The sequence below is a fragment of the Salmo salar genome, chromosome 22 (assembly GCF_965601325.2).
Source record: "Salmo salar chromosome 22, fSalSal1, whole genome shotgun sequence".
In the NCBI taxonomy this organism is placed as follows: Eukaryota; Metazoa; Chordata; class Actinopteri; order Salmoniformes; family Salmonidae; genus Salmo; species Salmo salar.
The window spans coordinates 35,267,956-35,288,343 of NC_138312.1; the positions used below are offsets into that span (position 1 = coordinate 35,267,956).

Below are 20,388 nucleotides of genomic sequence, written 5' to 3' on the forward strand. Positions count from 1 at the left end.
GGCAGTTTGCTCACCGCAGCACAGCTTGGGTTTGTGGCAGAGAGACAGGACAGCAGCTGAATTTCACCTAGACCCACATCCAGGGCCCATGACAGTACACAGGAGGGTACTTGCAGAGGAGTGTGCGTGTTGTACCGCAGGACTCTAATCCACAGAGCGGGTCCTATTGGCAAGGCTCATTGAGCTAATTAATAATGCGGCACAGAACAGAGAGGGATGGGAGTCATTAGGGAACTGCGGCTATGCTCTCAGCCCTGTGGTGGAGTGCCATTCTGTGTGTGTTCGCATGTATGAGAGAGATAAAGAACGCAAGGGAGCTTGTGTGCTTGTTTGCAATTGTATTGTATAGAAGTGTGAGAGAGAGAGGTGGGGGGGAAGTGAGAAGGAATGTGTGACTCTCGCTACACACGTGCATGACTACATGTGTCACGGCAAAGACCAGAGTTCAGATAGAGTGTGTGCATTTGAATACGTGTGATTTTGCTTGTCGGTGTGCCTATGCTGCTCGGACATCGCTCATCCATATATTTATATGTACATATTGTCATTCACCCCTTTTAGATTTGAGTGTATTAGGTAGTTGTTGGGGAATTGTTAGATTACTTGTTAGATATTATGGCACTGTCGAATTCAGAAGCACAAGCACTTCGCTACACCCGCATTAACATCTGCTAACCATGTGTATGTGAAAAATAAAATTTGATTTGATTTTGAGTATGCAGGTGCTCTGAAGTCAGAGTTTTTGTGTGATAGAGAGAGCGAATGGCCATTATACAGACACCACGTCCCGCCTCATCAAGCCCCCCCCCCAGACAAACCCATTTAAGATGGCAGCCCCTCTTCTCTCTCTCTCAGACACACACCTGCACACCCTGTAATGGAGAGGCCCGTAGCTGGTGACTGTATGATTTATTCATTATCCAGGATCAAGACAAACATCAAACCACTGTACTGCAGCAGCCCTCTCTTCCTGCTAGCTCCTGATGACTGGGAGCCATTGTGATCAGAGTTAAAAGAGGAACAGAGAATTCATGGAAGTACTTTACACTAAGCGGCTTATGCAATGAACACAGTAATTACTCAAGTTACTGCATTGTATTAACATGTTACACAGCACTCCTGTGTAATGTTCCACTAAACCATAGCGTATAATACAAATAACTGGCTGATTTAGTATAATAATGAGAATGAAGTATATAGTCCATTCATTGCCTTACGCAATGCAAAAGAAATGCAACATAGTGGAAATGAGTTAATGTACAAAAACATTATAATAATGCCAGAGCAAAGTCATGGCAATTAAATACATAAACTCAGCAAAAAAAGAAATGTCCCTTTTTCAGGACCCTGTCTTTCAAAGATAATTCGTAAAAATCCAAATAACTTCACAGGTCTTCATTGTAAAGGGTTTAAACACGGTTTCCCATGCTTGTTCAATGAACCATAAACAATTAATGAACATGCACCTGTGGAACGGTTGTTAAGACACTAACAGCTTACAGACAGTAGGCAATTAAGGTCACAGTTATGAAAACTTGGGACACTAAAGAGGCCTTTCTACTGACTCTGAAAAACACCAAAAGAAAGATGCCCAGGGTCCCTGCTCACCTGTGTGAACGTGCCTTAGGCACGCTGCAAGGAGGCATGAGGCCTGCAGATGTGGCCAGGGCAATAAATTGCAATGTCCGTACTGTGAGACGCCTAAGACAGCGCAACAGGGAGACAGCTGATCGTCCTCACAGTGGCAGACCATGTGTAACAACACCTGCACAGGATCGGTACATCTGAACATCACCCCTGCGGGAAAGGTACAGGATGGCAACAACAACTTCCTGAGTTACACCAGGAACGCACAATCCCTCCATCAGTGCTCAGACTGTCTGCAATAGGCTGAGAGAGGCTGGACTGAGGGCTTGTAGGCCTGTTATAAGGCAGGTTCTCACCAGACATCACCGGCAACAACGTCACCTATAGGCACAAACCCACCGTCGCTGGACCAGACAGGACTGGCAAAAAGGTCTCTTGACTGGCGAGTCACGGTTTGTCTCACCTGGGGTGATGGTCAGATTCACATTTAACGTCAAAGAAATTAGCGTTACACCGAGGCCTGTACTCTGGAGCGGGATCGATTGGGAGGTGGAGGGTCCGTCATGGTCTAGTTCGGTGTGTCACAGCATTGAGCTGAGCTTGTTGTCATTGCAGGCAATCTCAACACTGTGCATTACAGGGAAGACATCCTCCTCCCTCATGTGGTACCCTTCCTGCAGGCTCATCCTGACATGACCCACCAGCATGACAATGCCATCAGCCATACTGCTCGTTCTGTGCGTGATTTCCTGCAAGACAGGAATGTCAATGTTCTGCCATGGCCAGCGAAGAGCCCGGATCTCAAGCCCATTGAGCACGTCTGGGACCTGTTGGATCGGAGGAAATGTCTGGGAACTTACAGGTGCCTTGGTGGAAGAGTGCGGTAACATCTCACAGCAAGAACTGGCAAATCTGGTGCAGTCCATGAGGAGATGCACTGCAGTACTTAATGCAGCTGGTGGCCACACCAGATACTGACTGTTACTTTTGATTTTGACCCCCCCTTTGTTCAGGGACACATTATTCCATTTCTGTTAGTCACATGTCTGTGGAACTTGTTCAGTTTATGTCTCAGTTGTTGAATCTTGTTATGTTCATACAAATATTTACACATGTTAAGTTTGCTGAAAATAAACACAGTTGACAGTGAGAGGACTTTTTTGTTGTTGTTGATGAGTTTATTTTTAAACACTAACATCAGGTACACACTAAAGTGCATTACAAGGCAATAGCATAAGATTAATTCCATGCATATCTAAAACGATCATTCTTATTAAGGGAACACCTGATTTAGGTTCACACATGTAGAGTGGCACACAGAAAGCTTGATCACCTGACCTGTGGAATTTTGCCTGAGGTGTACAGAATGTTGTGTAAGGGAGGAAGCATCATCGGAGAGAAACCTGCAAGGGAAACACTTTAGTCCCTTTTCCATTACAAGCTTAGCCTCCTGCAGAGCTGAGAGCTATAACAGCATGGTGCAAGACCATTTGATTGGCATGTATGTCAAGGGCTTCTTCTAATTATGCATGACCTATTGGGGCGTCGTCCCAGTACAAACATTATAGAGATGGCTTTATACCTAGCTATGCAGTAATGTGGGTATAGGAACTTGAAGGTCAGAATTTTGCTTAGTAATAATCATAGGATGTCAACATGGTAAGACCTGCTAAGATGTAACAGGTAAGGACAGGGCATCCGCATGCATAAAGCATCAGCCAAGCAACAATGGTTGGCTTGAACATGTACTAAATTGACCAAATGAGAAACATTGCTTTAGCAATGTTGTTACAATGGGCCAAAAAATAAGAAAAAAACTAGCCCACATTAACTCCAAATTTTCAAACCTCTGTCGAGACAGAGAAGAAAATAATAAAACTACTGCAACATGACTTATTTTTCTTGATAACAAATTACAACACATTGTCATTTAACAGTGAAAATAACTCTGAAGAACAAACTAAAACCTATTCTAGACTAACTGGTCAGTTACATCACCAGTCTGATAGCAACAGAGCTATTAAAAGACCTAAGGTAAGCTCCTCCTAAACCTGTATACAGTATCTACTGTAATCCTGAACATCTGTAATCTTATAATTGTTGTAAATGATATCATTATAAAACGTTTAATTTATTCATTAGTCTCTGGAACTACTTCCAGGTAATATGCTACAGAATGTCCTCACAACAGTCAGAGATGAGTACCTGTCGACATGCTGTGAGGCAGTACACACCACAGTAAAGTACATACAGACATAATGTATGTTCTCTGTAATGGATATAACAGCATCTGAGGAGAGTCATTGTGATGCAGTATTTCTCCACATGACCTATAAACATGAGAGCTCTGGGGGTGGGGGGGGGGGGGGGGGGACCGCTGGGTGAGAGGGCCTGGGTGATGTGTTCTTCCCCCTAAAGATGAAGGTTAGGATTTGGAAAGGGTAAGCTGACCCTAGATCTGTGCCAGCGGGCAACTTATACCCCCAGGCCAGCATACAGCAAATACAGTATTCGCTCATGGAGGCTGATTAGCTAGGGGTCACATGGTCAGCAGGGATAGGACACCCAGTTCCTCCAGCTTGGCCTTGGCTACCGCCTCCCAGCCCTTATTGGCCAACGGGTTCCTGGGGGATGGGTGCATGATGCCCTCCACCCGTACCTCCATGCCCGCCGCAGAGAGGGCTCGCCGCGCTCGCTGCTCTGCCACTCTGCCAACCCCAATCACCATGGTGACGCCAAGGGCAGCCACAGCCTGGCACAGTGCCGTGTCACAGAGAGCCAGGAGGGCCTCACGTTCCCCAATGACCAGCTCGGGGGGTGTTAAGTTCTTGCCGGTGGTACCCATGAACATAAGTGGGCACAGGTTGTGTACGAAGAAATGGCGGAAGAACACATCTGGCTCACCACACAGCTTGCGGAAGAAGCCCCAGAAACGGGCACCACTCACTTCACTCTGAATGCAGGCCAGGCCTTTGATTAGTCGCTTTGGGTGCTCCAAAGGGGGATGTCCCACCTCCCCAGTGATTTTCAGCCAATCACGGACATAGTTTACCTCACCAAAGGGTACCTGAGAGCAGAGGAGGACTTATGACTAGGTGGATAATAATACAACTCTATTCTACCCTGACTTTGATCAGATTCAAACAGAGTGGCAATATTGACTTATTCATGTGTACGCCTTATTCCAGACATTTCCATTCTGCCATTGTGAATATGAGAAAGTGGTAATTCCCAGTATTCACACATGATAAACGTTTATATTATCCTCTATCAACCAAAAGTTCTAGGAGGCTACTATTTACCTTTTGCCTTGAATGGAAGTAGGCTAACTTAACAATGTAGCTAACAAGTGGGAGTTGTTGCTCTCTCTCTTTGGCCTGCCTGCACATCCTTACCCCGGTCTGAGCCATTCCGAAGGGTCCCGGGTTCATTCCCAGAAAGAGAATACTCTGTCCGCCGCCACAGTACGTCTCAACAAAGCAGCGGTGCGGTTCCCAGGCATACTCCAGCGGGTTGTAGATGTAGTGCACGGGCTCACTGAACGACAGCCGGCGAAGGTGAACGTTCAACTCCAACTCTACGTGCAGAAAACGAGAGGCTACGGTGGAACCATCCAACATCAACCCCGGACCCAGAGTGAGTGAACAAACGTTGTTCTCATCCGGTTCGTGTTTCTCCGCATCTCCCTCTCCAACCCTGCGGACAAATAAATAAAACACTCCCGATATTTAGATTATCAATAGGAATGCTATCCCGCTTAGCCCTCAACGTCAGCGGATATTAAATTACTGAGTCACAGAGTTATTTTAAAGTAGGCATAATATAATGCACATGTCCCCTTATAACAGAACGGCTGCATTAATGTCCTTAAAACACCACATTTGTCGCTGTAGTTGGACTGTACCTTTTGAGTTCATGTGTATCCATCCTGAGCGGATGTTTTCCGGAAACAAAGACCAGCAATTGCATTCTGGGAATAGTAGTTCCACGCAGATAGGCGACCAACCCTTCTTATTATACAGTAGCGCAGTGCTACCAACCAACGAAGGTGATGGTTTATGTGTTATGTAAACAGCTCCACCTATCGTCTACTGCACTAGCACCAAATTGCATGTTTCTACGTGAACACAGAAGCATGCGTATTTTGTTCTGGGTCAAAGCGCAATATTCGATGGCTTTCGTTCTCTGTGATGAGTCTCCTATGATCTGCACCGCTAGGGATTTGACAAAAAATAAACACATATCATGCACTTGCACAGGGTTGGGGAGTAACTGATTACCCTACATGTAATCAGTTACATGTAATCTGATCACTAAAAACGGTACTACCTGTAATCAGTTACTTTACCAGCAAAAATATTGTAATAAGATTACAGATACAGAAAAACGAAATCATTACTTATTGGATTACTTTTAAATTCAGAAAGGATGTTTTGTGGAAAAATACATTGACACCTTTCTGTTTTCTCAATGACATTCAATTCAGCATTGAAAAAAGGTGCAAGTTGAAGTTTCTTTCACCTGAGCGAGCCTGACCACAAGTCAGAGACTACTATGATGACACACCAAATGCATTTGATGGATCATTTATGTCTTCTTCTAATGCCTCTTAAGGGAAAGGTAATAGAAAAGTAACCCAAAGTAATTCCGTTACTGAGTTTGGGTAATCTTAAAGTTACATTACTGACTACAATTTTGGATAGGTAACTAGTAACTGTAACAGATTTCATTTAGAAAGTAACCTACCCAACCCTGCACACACACACACACATTTAAATGGATAACATTACATACACACAAGCTTAAAGGAATAAGGTAGTCGGTTTACTTAGAGCCATCCCATCCTCTCTCTCTCTCCTTGTCCTTTGCATGACATCGAACATGGAGAAAGTAGAATTAGCAAAGCTTTGACCCTCATATCAGACGAACACTGCCACCAATCTTCGATGTTACTAATGGGTAATTGGTTATCACTGACGTGTGCCAGTGTTATCTCCTGTCCTCTGAGACTTCAGGTCAAAGGTTTAACACGCTGCTACAGTTTATTTTTAATTAGCGACATTTATGTAATTACTGTTTGCATTAAAAGCTTCCTTCAAAGGTTCGTAGCACGGCTATATTGCACAAGCTGACCTCCCACTTTATTCAATATTTGTCTACAACATCCCCTAACCATTTCATAGGCCTTCTTGACTATCCGTGGCAATCCTAGGTGAAATTTGATAAATGTTTCTACAGCACTTTATTATCACCTTTATTCATCTCATTGGTCCACAGTTTTTAAACAATAATTGAACCGCAATTAAAGAACAACAAACACTTAACACTAATGGCATATGTTCAAGGGTGACGTATTTATTTTCCATATTGATGATTTACCATAGAGTTTCCTTGTGCATGTATATTGGTCATGGTTCTCCCTTCACTGCAGAGCTCAACAAACTGGAGAAAGAATGCTGACGATAAAATGAAAGATACACCTGGAGGAAGAGTAGGAAATGGGGGAAATTTACAAATAGAAAGAGAGAGGGGAGAGAGGGAGGGAGAGAATGTGGTTAAGGCTGGGGGAGAGATGACAGGAGTGTTACATTTGAGACCGAGACTCCAGCTCCTCTGTGCAGCCAGTCTAGTGCTGTTGCCATGGCAGCAGCAGCCCTGTATCTGCAGAGCAGGCAGAGAGGCTACAGTCCGCAACAACACACACACACACTCACACACCCCTCCCACGCCTGAACTGCAGCTGAACCTGAGTGAGGTTATAGGTTGGACGGCTGGGAGCATATAGGTGACAGTGAACGATGAGTAGAGGATAGAGAAAAACAAGGCGCAAGTGAGGGAAAGAGAGAGAGAGAAAGAGGAGGATGTGCCACACAGATGGGGCGAGGGGGGACTGAACAGGATCTAATTATCATACAGGGGGAAAATAATTTATTGACAGCGGAAGGGTTTCTGCTTCTTTTGCCATGAAAAAGGAGGGTTCCTATCTCCTTGTTTTTTTATTATTCTTCTGGGTGGGGGACCGCTATTTTTGCTTATTCTTTATTTTGTATGGAAATGTGGGTTTAACAAAGGATATCAAATACAAACGCTTCATACATTTCACCATGGATCATTTCACTCGTGTGTGGTGTGTGCATGTATCTCTATGAGTGTGTGTTGGCGTCTTCTTGTTGAAGATGAGTGAGGTTTGAGGGAGTGTGTGTGGAACTTGTTCCTGTTTGCGAAATGAGTTTGCCTGCATGTCTGTGTGCATTCTGCATGCATTTGTCTTTGTGCAATGCCTCACAATGGTGTTAGACACAACACGTGTTTGAGCTGTGTGTTGTTCACTCTACCTGTCCTGCCTGCCTTTGTACACACTTTGCGTGCGCATGTGTGAGTGTGTATTGTAAGTGTGTTTGCATATCTGGTAGATGAACTCACTTGATGGATGGTATTTACACATCCCCCTGTAATTTCCCACATAATGCTCAGGGTGTGTGTGTGCGCTGGGTGACTGTGTGTAGGTGCATGCATGTTTTTGTGTAACCTGGTGCCACAAACCTGGTTTATGTTATATTCTCAATTTCCATGAAGTACAAGCATAGTCAGGTACTGTAAACACAGATCGTGACGTGTCTTGGTTTCTGGTATTTGATGGTCAAGGTTACAGCTTCATTAAATAGTACGTACAGAGGCCCATTATCAGCAACCATCACTCCTGTGTTCCAATGGCAACTGAGCAAGAGAACAAGTACATTAGACTGTCTAGTTTGAGAAACAGACGCCTCACAAGTCCTCAACTGGCAGCTTCATTAAATAGTACCTGCAAAACACCAGTCTCAACATCAACAGTGGAGAGGCGACTCCGGGATGCAGGCCTTCTAGGCAGAGTTCCTCTGTCCAGTGTCTGTGTTCTTTTGCCCATCTTAATCTTTTCTTTTTATTGGCCAGTCTGAGATATGGCTTTTTCTTTGCAGCTCTGCCTAGAAGGACAGCATCCCGGAGTCACCTGTTCACTGTTGACGTTGAGACTGGTGTTTTGCAGGTACTATTTAATGAAGCTGCCAGTTGAGGACTTGTGAGGCGTCTGTTTCTCAAACTAGACACTCTAATGTACTTGTCTTCTTGCTCAGTTGCCATTGGAACACAGGAGTGATGGTTGCTGATAATGGGCCTCTGTACACCTATGTAGATATTCCATTAAAAAAATCTGCCATTTCCAGCTACAATAGTCAATTACAACAGTAACAATTTCTACACTGTATTTCTTATCAATTTGATGTTATTTTAATGGACAACAAAAAATTTGCTTTTCTTTCAAAAACAAGGACATTTGTAAATGAGACCAAACTTTTGAACGGTAGTGTAGTATAATGGAGTAACGGTCTCCGTCAGGGTTTCTAACCGTTCTAGAGGTCTTGATAGGATCTTATCCAACAGTGACTTGGATACAGTGGGGTCAAATGACTTCCCCGTTGACCCCTCACCTTACTAAGGGGTCAAACAGTTGAGGTCATGGCTGCAGGTCTGTTTGTGAAGTGTCCTAATATTTAGACATACACAGTTATCACTGTTGACAATATTGGCATTAACAACAGTATTGGTACTATTAATAATAATATCATATTGTTTCATTATCATTAGTAGCAATAACAGGAGTGGTATTTAGTCAGTCCTTGATTACTAATAGCTGCTATAAAAACAAACATTACAGACATTTTTAGGAAACAGAGAGAAGAGGATTGTATACTGGAGCCTCCATAGAAAATGAATGACAGAGTGCCCTCTAGTGGCCTGCTGATATCTCATGATTATCTACAGGGGCTGATTGTTAAGTGGTATGATGTTATTGCAACGCATGCAAGTGTCATAGAAAATGTCATGTTCTCACATAATATTCTCTCTGACGCTCTGTCTCTCCCTCTCTTTCTCATGAACTCGATGCCCCCCCCCCCACCTGATCCTCGGTCACAGCCTGTAAACATATTAGGGAAGTACAGGCAGACATCTACAGGAGCCTCTCCATCCATCAGAACACAGCCAATGGCTTTAGCAGGGCTCCCTGGGTCCGGCTGGGATTGGTGTACACCGAAATGTACAATGACCCAAAGCAACCACACATTCGTAGAATGGATACACACACACACACACACACCCACACACACACACACACACACACACACACACACACACACACACACACCCCACACACACACACACACACACACACACACACACACACACACACACACACACACACACACACACACACACACACACACACACACACACACACACACACACACACACTAATTACCCCAGACAACTCTCCCTCTCTCTGCACCCCAGTCAAATCTGTTTTCCAATATCGATTGTCTTATGGTCAGAAATGGTAAACCAATACTTTTACTCTCTGTATTGTAATACACGGTTTTGAAAAGCAGGTGCATATGTTACTGGGATGTGGTAATGTGTAATCTGATTGAAGTACTATAATGCTTTATTGTTGATTTCCCCCTGTGTATCTCTTTGTAAGTCAAGACTAGGGTAACAGGAACTAGGTTTTCCCCTGAGCTTTCAAAGAGTGATTTCTAAGCTTTTTTCAAAAGTATTCCCCTTTCTACCTAAGCTATCATATGCATTAAGCCATTATATGCTATTATACTATCATTTTCTGTGCACTGACTATAGATAAGAGCAACAGCTAAATGAATACATATACAATAAGAGCATCAGTGAGGTCTGATGTGATTTCCAGGCCAGGCAGACTAAACTAATGCAGATCCTGCCTGGTGCCTGGTGCTGTGAGTACAGGATGTGAACCACATGCTCTATCTGATGATGATTAGGCTGTGCTCCTGGATTACCCTGTCTGTCACACCACTCAACTCCTGCACCATCGAGCCTCTGTTTCATCTTCAAGTGTCTTCTGCTGCCTGCACCGGGCTGCGAGTACCCTCGGAGTGTGTGTGTGATTACTTTTGGAGTACATATTTGCGTGCGTGCGTGTGCACGTCTGTGTCTTCCTTCCCTGTCTCTGTGCACAGCTGTTCCATACCTTCACCTCTTCATCCTTCTTTTCCCTCACCTCAGGGTGCATACAAAGCTGAACCAGACAAAATAATCTTTCCCTCCATCTCTGTTTAGCCTTTAGCATATCTTTCTCTTTTCATCTCTCGGCTTCCCTACCCTGCCTCCTCCGCTCTCTTCCATTCTTTATCTCCCGCTCTCTCCTGTTTTGCTTTCTCTTTTTCTCTCCATCCTTTCTTATACACTTTCCTTCCGCTCTTTCTCTTTTGCATTTTCTTCCTCATCTCTATCTCCCTACCACACCTCTCTCTCATACACTCCCTCTCTCCTCTCTGTCTGATGGATCACCTTCCCCTCCCGTTGAACTCCTCTGATAATCCAGGGGAAGCAGTAAGACTTCATCCATCAGCAACGCTGACAGAGCCGCAAGCTGGTGCATTCTGCCATACCACCACTCTGTCTGTGACGTGTGCGTGTGTTTGTGTGTGTGTGTTTGTGTGTGTGTTTGATGTGTTTGCTTGTGCTCTTTGTAGCAGAACGACTTGGCTGACATGTTATGAACATGCGCGTATATGCATGTGTGAGTGAATTAACTCAAGGCTCCTGTACGGATTGTTGTTTTGAGGGTGAAATTTCAACGACTGGATAATGTCATCATGGTAATCAAATTTCAACATAGACAAATCTTGTATAAAATATGTTGAATTTGTACCTTTAAAACAACGTCATACTTTTACTCCCCAATTTCGTGGTTTCCAATTGGTAGTTACAGTCTTGTCTCATCGCTGCAACTCCCATACGGACTCGGGAGAGGCAAAGGTCTAAAGCCATGCCTCCTCCGAAACACAACCCAGCCAAGCCACACTGCTTCTTGACACAATGCCTGCTTAAGCGCACCAATGTGTCAGAAGAAACACCGCACACCTGGCGACCGTGTCAGCGTGCATTGCGCCCGCCCCGCCACAGGAGTCACTCGGGCGCGATGGGACAAGAACATCCCTGCTGACCAAACCCTCCCCTAACCCGGATGACGCTGGGCCAATTGAGCGCCCCGTGAGGTCTCCCGGTCACGGCCGGCTGCAACATAGCCTGGACTCAAACCAGGATCTCTAGTGGCACAGCTAGCACTGCGATGCAGTGTCTTAGACCACTGCGCCACTCAGGAGGCCCCAGATTTTCAATGTTATGTCCGCTATCAGAAGAAACAAACAATAGGCTGGGCAGCACCTCCTACTGGAGAATTGATCAATCTACAGCTACCTTTTGGTCTCCCATCAATGGTTTTAACCGAGCCCAGCCCTGCACAGCTAGGATATTTGTCACTGACTATTGAGTACCACAGTATGAGTCATAATACCCATAAGACCTAGCGTTTCGTGTAGGCTTACCCTGGCATGACGTTATCATAACCGCGCAAATATCTCTCGGACAAGGTAACTTTTATCACTATATTCGATGTGTAATGACCCCTTAAATATGAAATGCTAATTAGCCGTTAATGTTGCTATCATACAGAACTGCACGTCCTGACACTAACTTAGACATACTGTAATCACTCAAGGCAGGGTGGGAAAAACCTCCACATTTTTCTATGCAAACTCATCAACAAGTAGCAAGTAACCTAGAAAGTAGATTTTTGTTTCTTGTGTAAATAATTAATATTGCGTATTTCTCGCCCGCATTCTTATTTAGCATTTTTTTTAATTACCATGGCCTTTGTAGCTAACTACCCAACCTTAGGTCTCTCTGTCAATCAGAAGCAAGGATGGTTCTGTGCTATGTACCGGACTGTAACCACTACTACGATAACCACATGTGCATTTGATTGTTTTCTGACCTTTATTAGCAAGTGGCGTCGCTGGAGCTGTGTGAGTGGCGCAGCATTCTAAGACACTGCGTCTCAGTTCTAGAGGCGTCACTACAGACCCTGGTTCGATTCCAGGCTGTATCACAACAGGTCGTGATTGGGAGCCATAGGGCGGCACACAATTGGCCCAGCGTCGTTCAGGTTAGGGTTTGGCCGGAGTAGGCCGTCATTGTAAATAAGAATTTGTTCTTAAGTGACTTGCCAAGTTAAATAAAGGTTGTACATCCGGCGCATACAGAGATGGCCGCCTCGCTTCGCGTTCCTAGGAAACTATGCAGTATTTTGTTTTTTTATGTGTTATTTCTTACATTGTTACCCCAGGAAATCTTTGGTTTTATTACATACAGTCGGGAGGAACTATTGGATATAAGAGCAACGCCAACTCACCAACATTACAACCAGGAATACGACCTTCCCGAAGCGGATACTCTGTTTGGCCCACCACCCAGGACAATGGATCGGATCCCAGCCAGCGACCCAAAACAACAGCGCCGCAGAAGGGGCAGACGGAGCGGTTTTCTGGTCAGGCTCCGTAGATGGGCACATCGCGCACCGCTCCCGAGTATACTACTCGCCAATGTCCAGTCTCTTGACAACAAGGTAGACGAAATCTGAGCAAGGGTTGCCTTCCAGAGAGAAATCAGAGACTGTAACGTTCTTTGTTTCACGGAAACATGGCTCACTTGAGACACGCTATCGGAGTCGGTACAGCCGCCTGGTTTCTTCACGCATCGCGCCGACAGAAACAAGCATCTCTCTGGTAAGAAGAAGGGCGGGGGTGTATGCCTTATGATTAACGAGACGTGATGTGATCATAACAACATACAGGAACTCAAGTCCTTTTGTTCACCTGACTTAGAATTTCTCACAATCAAATGCCGACCGCATTATCTACCAAGAGAATTCTCTTCGATCATAATCACAGTCGTGTATATTCCCCCCCCAAGCAGACACATCGACGGCCCTGAACGAACTTCATTTGACTATGTAAACTGGAAACCACATATCCTGAGGCTGCGTTTATTGTAGCTGGGGATTTTAACAGGGGTAATCTGAGAGCAAGGCTCCCTAAATCTTATCAGCTTGTCGATTGCGCAACCCGGGCTGGCAAAACCCTGGATCATTGTTATTCTAACTTCCGCGATGCATATAAGGCCCTCCCCCGCCCTCCTTTCGGAAAAGCTGACCACGACCATTTTGTTGCTCCCAGCCTATAGACAAAAACTAAAACAGGAAGCACCCGTGCTCAGGTCTGTTCAACGCTGGTCCGACCAATCGGATTCCACGCTTCAAGATCGCTTCGATCACGTGGACTGGGATATGTTCCGGATAGCGTCGAACAACAACATTGATGAATACGCTGATTCGGTGAGCGAGTTAATTAGCAAGTGCAACGGTGATGTTGTACCCACAGCGTCTATTAAAACATTCCCCAACCAGAAACCGTGGATTAATGGCAGCATTCGCGCAAAACTGAAAGCGCGAACCACTGCTTTTAATCAGGGCAAGGTGACCGGAAACATGACCGAATACAAACAGTGTAGCTATTCCCTCCACAAGGCAATCAAACAAGCTAAGCGTCAGTATAGAGACAAAGTAGAGTCGCAATTCAACGGCTCAGACACGAGAGGTATGTGGCAGGGTCTACAGTCAATCACAGACTACAAAAGAAAAACCAGCCCCATCGCGGACCACGATGTCTTGCTCCCAGACAAACTAAACAACTTCTTTGCTCGCTTAGAGGACAATACAGTGCCACTGACATGGCCCGCTATCAAAACCTGTGGGCTCTCCTTCACTGCAGCCAATGTGAGTAAAACATTTAAACGTGTTAACCCTCACAAGGCTGCAGGCCCAGACGGCATCCCCAGCCGCGTCCTCAGAGCATGCGCAGACCAGCTGGCTGGTGTGTTTACGGACATATCCAATCAATCCTTATCCCAGTCTGCTGTTCCCACATGCTTCAAGATGACCACCATTGTTCCTGTTCCCAAGAAAGCTAAGGTAACTGAGCTAAATGACTACCGCCCCGTAGCACTCACTTCCGTCATCATGAAGTGCTTTGAGAGACTAGTCAAGGACCATATCACCTCCACCCTACCTGACACCCTAGACCCACTCCAATTTGCTACCTGCCCTCCAGGACACCTACACCACTCGATGTCACAGGAAGGCCAAAAAGATCATCAAGGACAACAACCACCCGAGCCACTGCCTGTTCACTCCGCTATCATCCAGAAGGCGAGGTCAGTACAGGTGCATCAAAGCGGGGACCGAGAGACTGAAAAACAGCTTCTATCTCAAGGCCATCAGACTGTTAAACAGCCATCACTAACATTGAGTGGCTGCTGCCAACTTACTGACTCAACTCTAGCCACTTTAATAATGGAAAAAGTTACCTATTAAATGTATCACTAGCCACTTTAAACAATGCCACTTTATATAATGTTTACATACCCTACATTACTCATCTCATATGTATATACTGTACTCTATACCATCTATCTTGCCTATGCCGTTCGGCAATCACTCATTCATATATTTTTATGTACATATTCTTATTCATTCCTTTAGTCATTCTTTTTCACGTGGTGACATGCAAGCTAATGCCAAACCCACTGGCTCCAGGTCATCTACAAGACCCTGCTAGGTAAAGTCCCCCCTTATCTCCGCTCACTGGTCACCATAGCAGCACCCACCTGTAGCACGCGCTCCAGCAGGTATATCTCTCTGGTCACCCCCAAAGCCAATTCCTCCTTTGGCCGTCTCTCATTCCAGTTCTCTGCTGCCAATGACTGGAACGAACTACAAAAATCTCTGAAACTGGAAACACTTATCTCCCTCACTAGCTTTAAGCACCAGCTGTCAGAGCAGCTCACAGATCACTGCACCTGTACATAGCCCATCTATAATCTAGCCCAAACAACTACCTCTTCCCCTACTGTATTTATTTATTTTATTTTGCTCCTTTGCACCCCATTATCTCTATTTCTACTTTGCACTTTCTTCTACTACAAATCTACCATTCCAGTGTTTTACTTGCTATATTGTATTTACTTTGCCGCCATGGACTTTTTTGCCTTTACCTCCCTTATCTCACCTCATTTGCTCACATCGTACATAGACTTATTTTTCTACTGTATTATTGACTGTATATTTGTTTTATTCCATGTGTAACTCTGTGTTGTTGTATGTGGTCGAACTGCTTTGCTTTATCTTGGCCAGGTCGCAATTGTAAATGAGAACTTGTTCTCAACTTGCCTACCTGGTTAAATAAAGGTGAAATAAATAAATAAATAAAATAAATAAAAATAAATAAAATGTTAGCCCTCCAGCCAGGGCAGGGATATAGCTAGCTAAATATTCCCTGGTGGGCTAGCTAGTTAGGCACTTTGGTAGCTAACGTTGCACCGTATATCATCGTGGTGCAGTCAAACTTTCCTGACAGGAGGTGACATGCAAGCGAATGTGCCTAACGTTAGTGATTAGCGCAAACTAGCTCAAGTTAAATATTCCTGCCATGGTGGACTAGCTAGCATGTCACCATCTGAGGGGTCTGGGGAAATGTCGGACTACACAAACGATGAACTAACGTAATTAGCAAGCTATACTTTAGCTAAATATCCCTGCCCTGGTGAGCTAACATTAGCTAGCATGTCACCACATGGAAAATGTGTGACTACACGAACGGTGAGCTACCGTTAACTAGCTGGCTAGCTACATCACATAGGACTTGTGGGCTCAATGTTTTCCCATACAAAACACAAACGGTTTTTTTCCACAAGTACATCTGTTGTACATCAAATGATCTGTGAAGCCAGTTAGCTATACATGTCAGCAGGGATGGAAATTAAGCTAGTCCGAGGCTAGTACTTTTCAGACTGGGCTAGTAGACAATGTGCCAAACTAGCCTGACAGCAGTGAAATAGCTAGTAGAAAATGGGCCAAAGTAGCCTGTCACAGCAGTGAAATAGCTAGTAGAAAATGGGCCAAAGTAGCCTGTCACAGCAGTGAAATAGCTAGTAGAAAATGGGCCAAAGTAGCCTGTCACAGCAGTGAAATTTTGCCTTTACAAACATCGCATGCCACAGATTTAGGACCTGGATGTTACCATGGCTAGTAGAAATCGTGGTCTGCTGGCCAGTGCCCGAAATCCTAATGTTCCATCGCTGCATGTCAGTCCCTTTCAGATGATCCCCCTATCACTGTTGGTCCTCCTCAGTGGCCTCACAGCTGAGGGTTTTAACTTTCCTCTTGAGAATTAGAATCAGAAGTACAGTCATATCACAATACTTCACCTCTTTGGGCAAATAGTACCCTACACTGTCCTGATCATCTAGTTGAGCATTCCAGATAATTCCTCCATCCCAGCAGAAATGTCCCATCCACATAGTAGGATTTTAGATGGGCAGATAAACCAAAGCCCAGTCTATTTTACCATTACTATAGTCTGTGGGTTATGGTATTTTAATATAGATGTTACCATTTTAGTTATCAACTTGGCTACCTAGTAAAAGTAACTTTTTTGTCTTTCAGATGGACAGACCAAAAACACAGTGACAACACTTTGGTCTGCAGCTTCCATTTTCCGGTGGGAAAGAGAAATGGCCCTGTATTTCCAAGAAAAGGTAGCTCATCCACCAAGGCAGAAGAGGATGATCCAGACTTTTGACTGGGAAACAAGAACAAACAATGAGGCATGTGGATTGGGTGTTGAGGGACCACTTGTCACATTGTCCAATGTGGGTTTGTTTTATGATAAACAATGCATTTTCTGTCCAGATAAAGATGTTGATACGGCATTGTAAAAGACCCACCACTGACCAAATGTCTCATTGTTTCCCAGTCCAATAGGAGTGCATCCCTCAGACCATCCGGTTCATGGACATCCTGTGCCAGTGTGATCCGAAACTACAGCAGATCAAGCCTGTGGACGGACAGGTCAGTAACTCATCACATATGATACCATATTGAGTAAAACAATGAATGTGTATATGCATAGACATTTTGACTTTATGTCCCCTTTTCCCCATGTTTTAGACATGAGGCGTGACATGCGGAACATCAGGCTCACCCCACGAGAAGCAGTGCATGATCAACGCCACCCTCAGCAAGGCAATTTGCTGGAAGTGATGTACTCTCTCTCTCTCACTCTGGGGGGAAGACTTATAAATTCCCACTGTGCCCATGATAAAATGCAATGTGAATGGTGTTGTACTACTGAATGAAACTCTTAGGAGATGCACTCAAATTTAACTTACTTTGACTACATTACTTTAGTTGGCTGCTTTGAGCAAAACTTGAATGTAATATAACCTATTGTTTGTGTATGATCTGTATTCATTGTTCACTTGTTTTCAACAATGTTTGGTCCAAGCACCTGGGCCTTCCGCAAGACACAAGGGGTACGAAATCATTTGTACATCACAGATACAAATTCCCACTGTGCCCATGATAAAGGTTAAATACATTACTTTAGCTGGCTGCTTTGAACAACATTTGTATGTAATATAACTAGGGCTGTCATACATTTTTTTTAAAATCATGATTAATTGCATTCAAATCTGTAGTTAATCGCGATTAATAATTAATAGTTTTTTCAAATTTGTTCCTAAATATAGAAACAGTGTATTGAGTTATAGGCATGTAGGGACTGAAACACAAAAAATATGGGAGAGGAGGGAGAGGAGAGGATGAGGAAGAGTTAGTTAGGTAACTCTTTTCCCATTATACAACCATTCATGCACGCAAACATACGCACGCACACACACACACACACACACACACACACACACACACACACACACACACACACACACACACACACACACACACACACACACACACACACACACACTGTTACAGCTTCAGCAATTAAAAATTATTGTTCTCCCAATTACTGATTGGAGGGTTGGCTATAACAAAAATAACTGGCTCTATGGATGCAAAGAACAAAGAGCATAAACCTATCCAAAAATGTCATGAATTCCACAGAACATAAACCTGTGACCATACACTTCAGTCATCCTTCTTTTTCTTTTCACTGAGCCAGGTGTTCCGTGTTTCACCACTAGGTTTTATGAGTATTAGGACGCATCCACTGTGGCGGGCTATTACCAATGTGGTATCGTGAGAATGATTGTTCAGAGATCTTCACCTAAAAACTAAATAGATTCACTGTTGCTATCGAAGTCATTCCAAGGGTAGGTTGAACAGAGCAAATGAAATGTGGCCATACTTTATCAATCCTCAACGATGCCATTTAGGCCTATATATCATTTGCAAAGTCATCAGTAATTGTTTGAATTCAACCCATAATTCAACTATTACTGAAGAAAAATATAAATGTAACATGTAAAATGACGGTCCCATTTTTCATGAGCCTGAAATAAAAATTCCCAGAAATGTTCCATACGCACAAAAAACTTTTTCTCTGAAATTTGATGCACAAATTTGTTTACATCCCTGTTAAAACTTCTTATGGCTGGAATCCCATTAGCGGGATCGATATGACAACAGCCAGTGAAAGTGCAGGGCGCCAAATTCAAAACAACAAAAATCTCAGAATTAAAATTCCTCAAACATACAAGTATTATACACCATTTTAAAGCTTTACTTCTTGTTAATCCAGCCACAGTGTCTGATTTCAAAAAGGCTTTACGGCGAAAGCATACCATATGATTATGTTAGGTCAGCGCCTATACACAAAAAAACACAGCCATTTTCCAGCCAAAGAGAGGAGTCACAAAAAGCAGAAATAGAGATAAAATTAATCACTAACCTTTGATGATCTTCATCAGATGGCACTCATAGGACTTCATGTTACATAATACATGTATGTTTTGTTTGATAAAGTTCATATTTATATCCAAAAATCGCAGTTTACATTGGCGCGTTATGTTCAGTAATGTTTTGCCTCCAAAACATCTGGTGATTTTGCAGAGAGCCACATCAATTTACAGAAATACTCATCATAAATGTTGATGAAAATACAAGTGTTATGCATGGAACTTTAGATAAACTTCTCCTTAATGCAACCGCTGTGTCAGATTTCAAAAAAGCTTTACCGAAAAAGCACACCATGCAATAATCTGAGTACGGCGCTCAGACACAAAAACATGCCATACAATATATCCGCCATGTTGGAGTCAACAATAGTCAGAAATAGCATTATAAATATTCACTTACCTTTGATGATCTTCATCAGAATGCACTCCCAGGAATCCCAGTTCCACAATAAATGTTTGTTTTGTTCGATAAAGTCCATCCTTTATGTCCAAATACCTCCTTTTTGTTTGCGCGTTCAGTTCACAAATCCAAATTCACGACGCGCAGGTCAGACGAAAACTCTAAACATTCCATTACAGTTCGTAGAAACATGTCAAACGATGTATAGAATCAATCTTTAGGATGTTTTTATCATAAATCTGCAATAAAGTTTCAACCGGAGAAATCCTTTGTCTTCAGAAATGCAATGGAACTGAGCTACCTCTCACGTGAGCGCGCATGGCTGAGGCTCATGCCCTGCTGGCAGTCCTCTCACTCAATGAGCTCGTATTCTCCCCCACTTCACAGTAGAAGCCTCAAACAAGGTTCTAAAGACTGTTGACATCTAGTGGAGCCGTAGGAAGTGCAAAATTACCCCACAGACACTGTAGTTTGGATAGGCAATTACTTGAAAAATTACAAACCACTCCCAGGTTGGATTTTTTTCTCAGGTTTTTGCAGTTTTGTCACACAACACAATGCCACAGATGTCTCAAGTTTTGAGGGAGTGTGCAATTGGCATGCTGACTGCAAGAATGTCCAACAGAGCTGTTGTATGTCTGTCTGTAATAAAGCCATTTTGTTGGGAAAAAATGCATTCTGATTGGCTGAGCCTGGCTCCCCAGTGGGTGGACCTGGCTCCCAAGTAAATAATC

At 43.8% G+C, this 20,388-nt stretch overlaps 2 protein-coding genes across 2 annotated transcripts in view; one reads left to right on the forward strand and one right to left on the reverse strand.

Moving 5' to 3' along the window:
• Window positions 1-2,740: 2,740 nt before the first annotated feature.
• Window positions 2,741-5,588, reverse strand: LOC106583296 (single-strand selective monofunctional uracil DNA glycosylase). The gene is made up of 3 exons (XM_014167335.3): window positions 5,492-5,588; window positions 4,983-5,283; window positions 2,741-4,654 (listed from the first exon to the last, which is right to left on the reverse strand). The coding sequence occupies exons 1-3, from the start codon at window positions 5,554-5,556 to the stop codon at window positions 4,127-4,129; spliced, it is 894 nt and encodes a 297-aa protein (XP_014022810.1). The 5' UTR covers window positions 5,557-5,588; the 3' UTR covers window positions 2,741-4,126.
• Window positions 5,589-17,347: 11,759 nt separating this feature from the next.
• LOC106583249 (uncharacterized) overlaps window positions 17,348-20,388 on the forward strand; it is a 41,933-nt gene continuing 38,892 nt past the window's right edge. Inside the window, 1 exon segment of the mRNA XM_045705309.2 lies at window positions 17,348-17,407. Coding sequence (XP_045561265.2) covers window positions 17,348-17,407 — 60 coding nt within the window.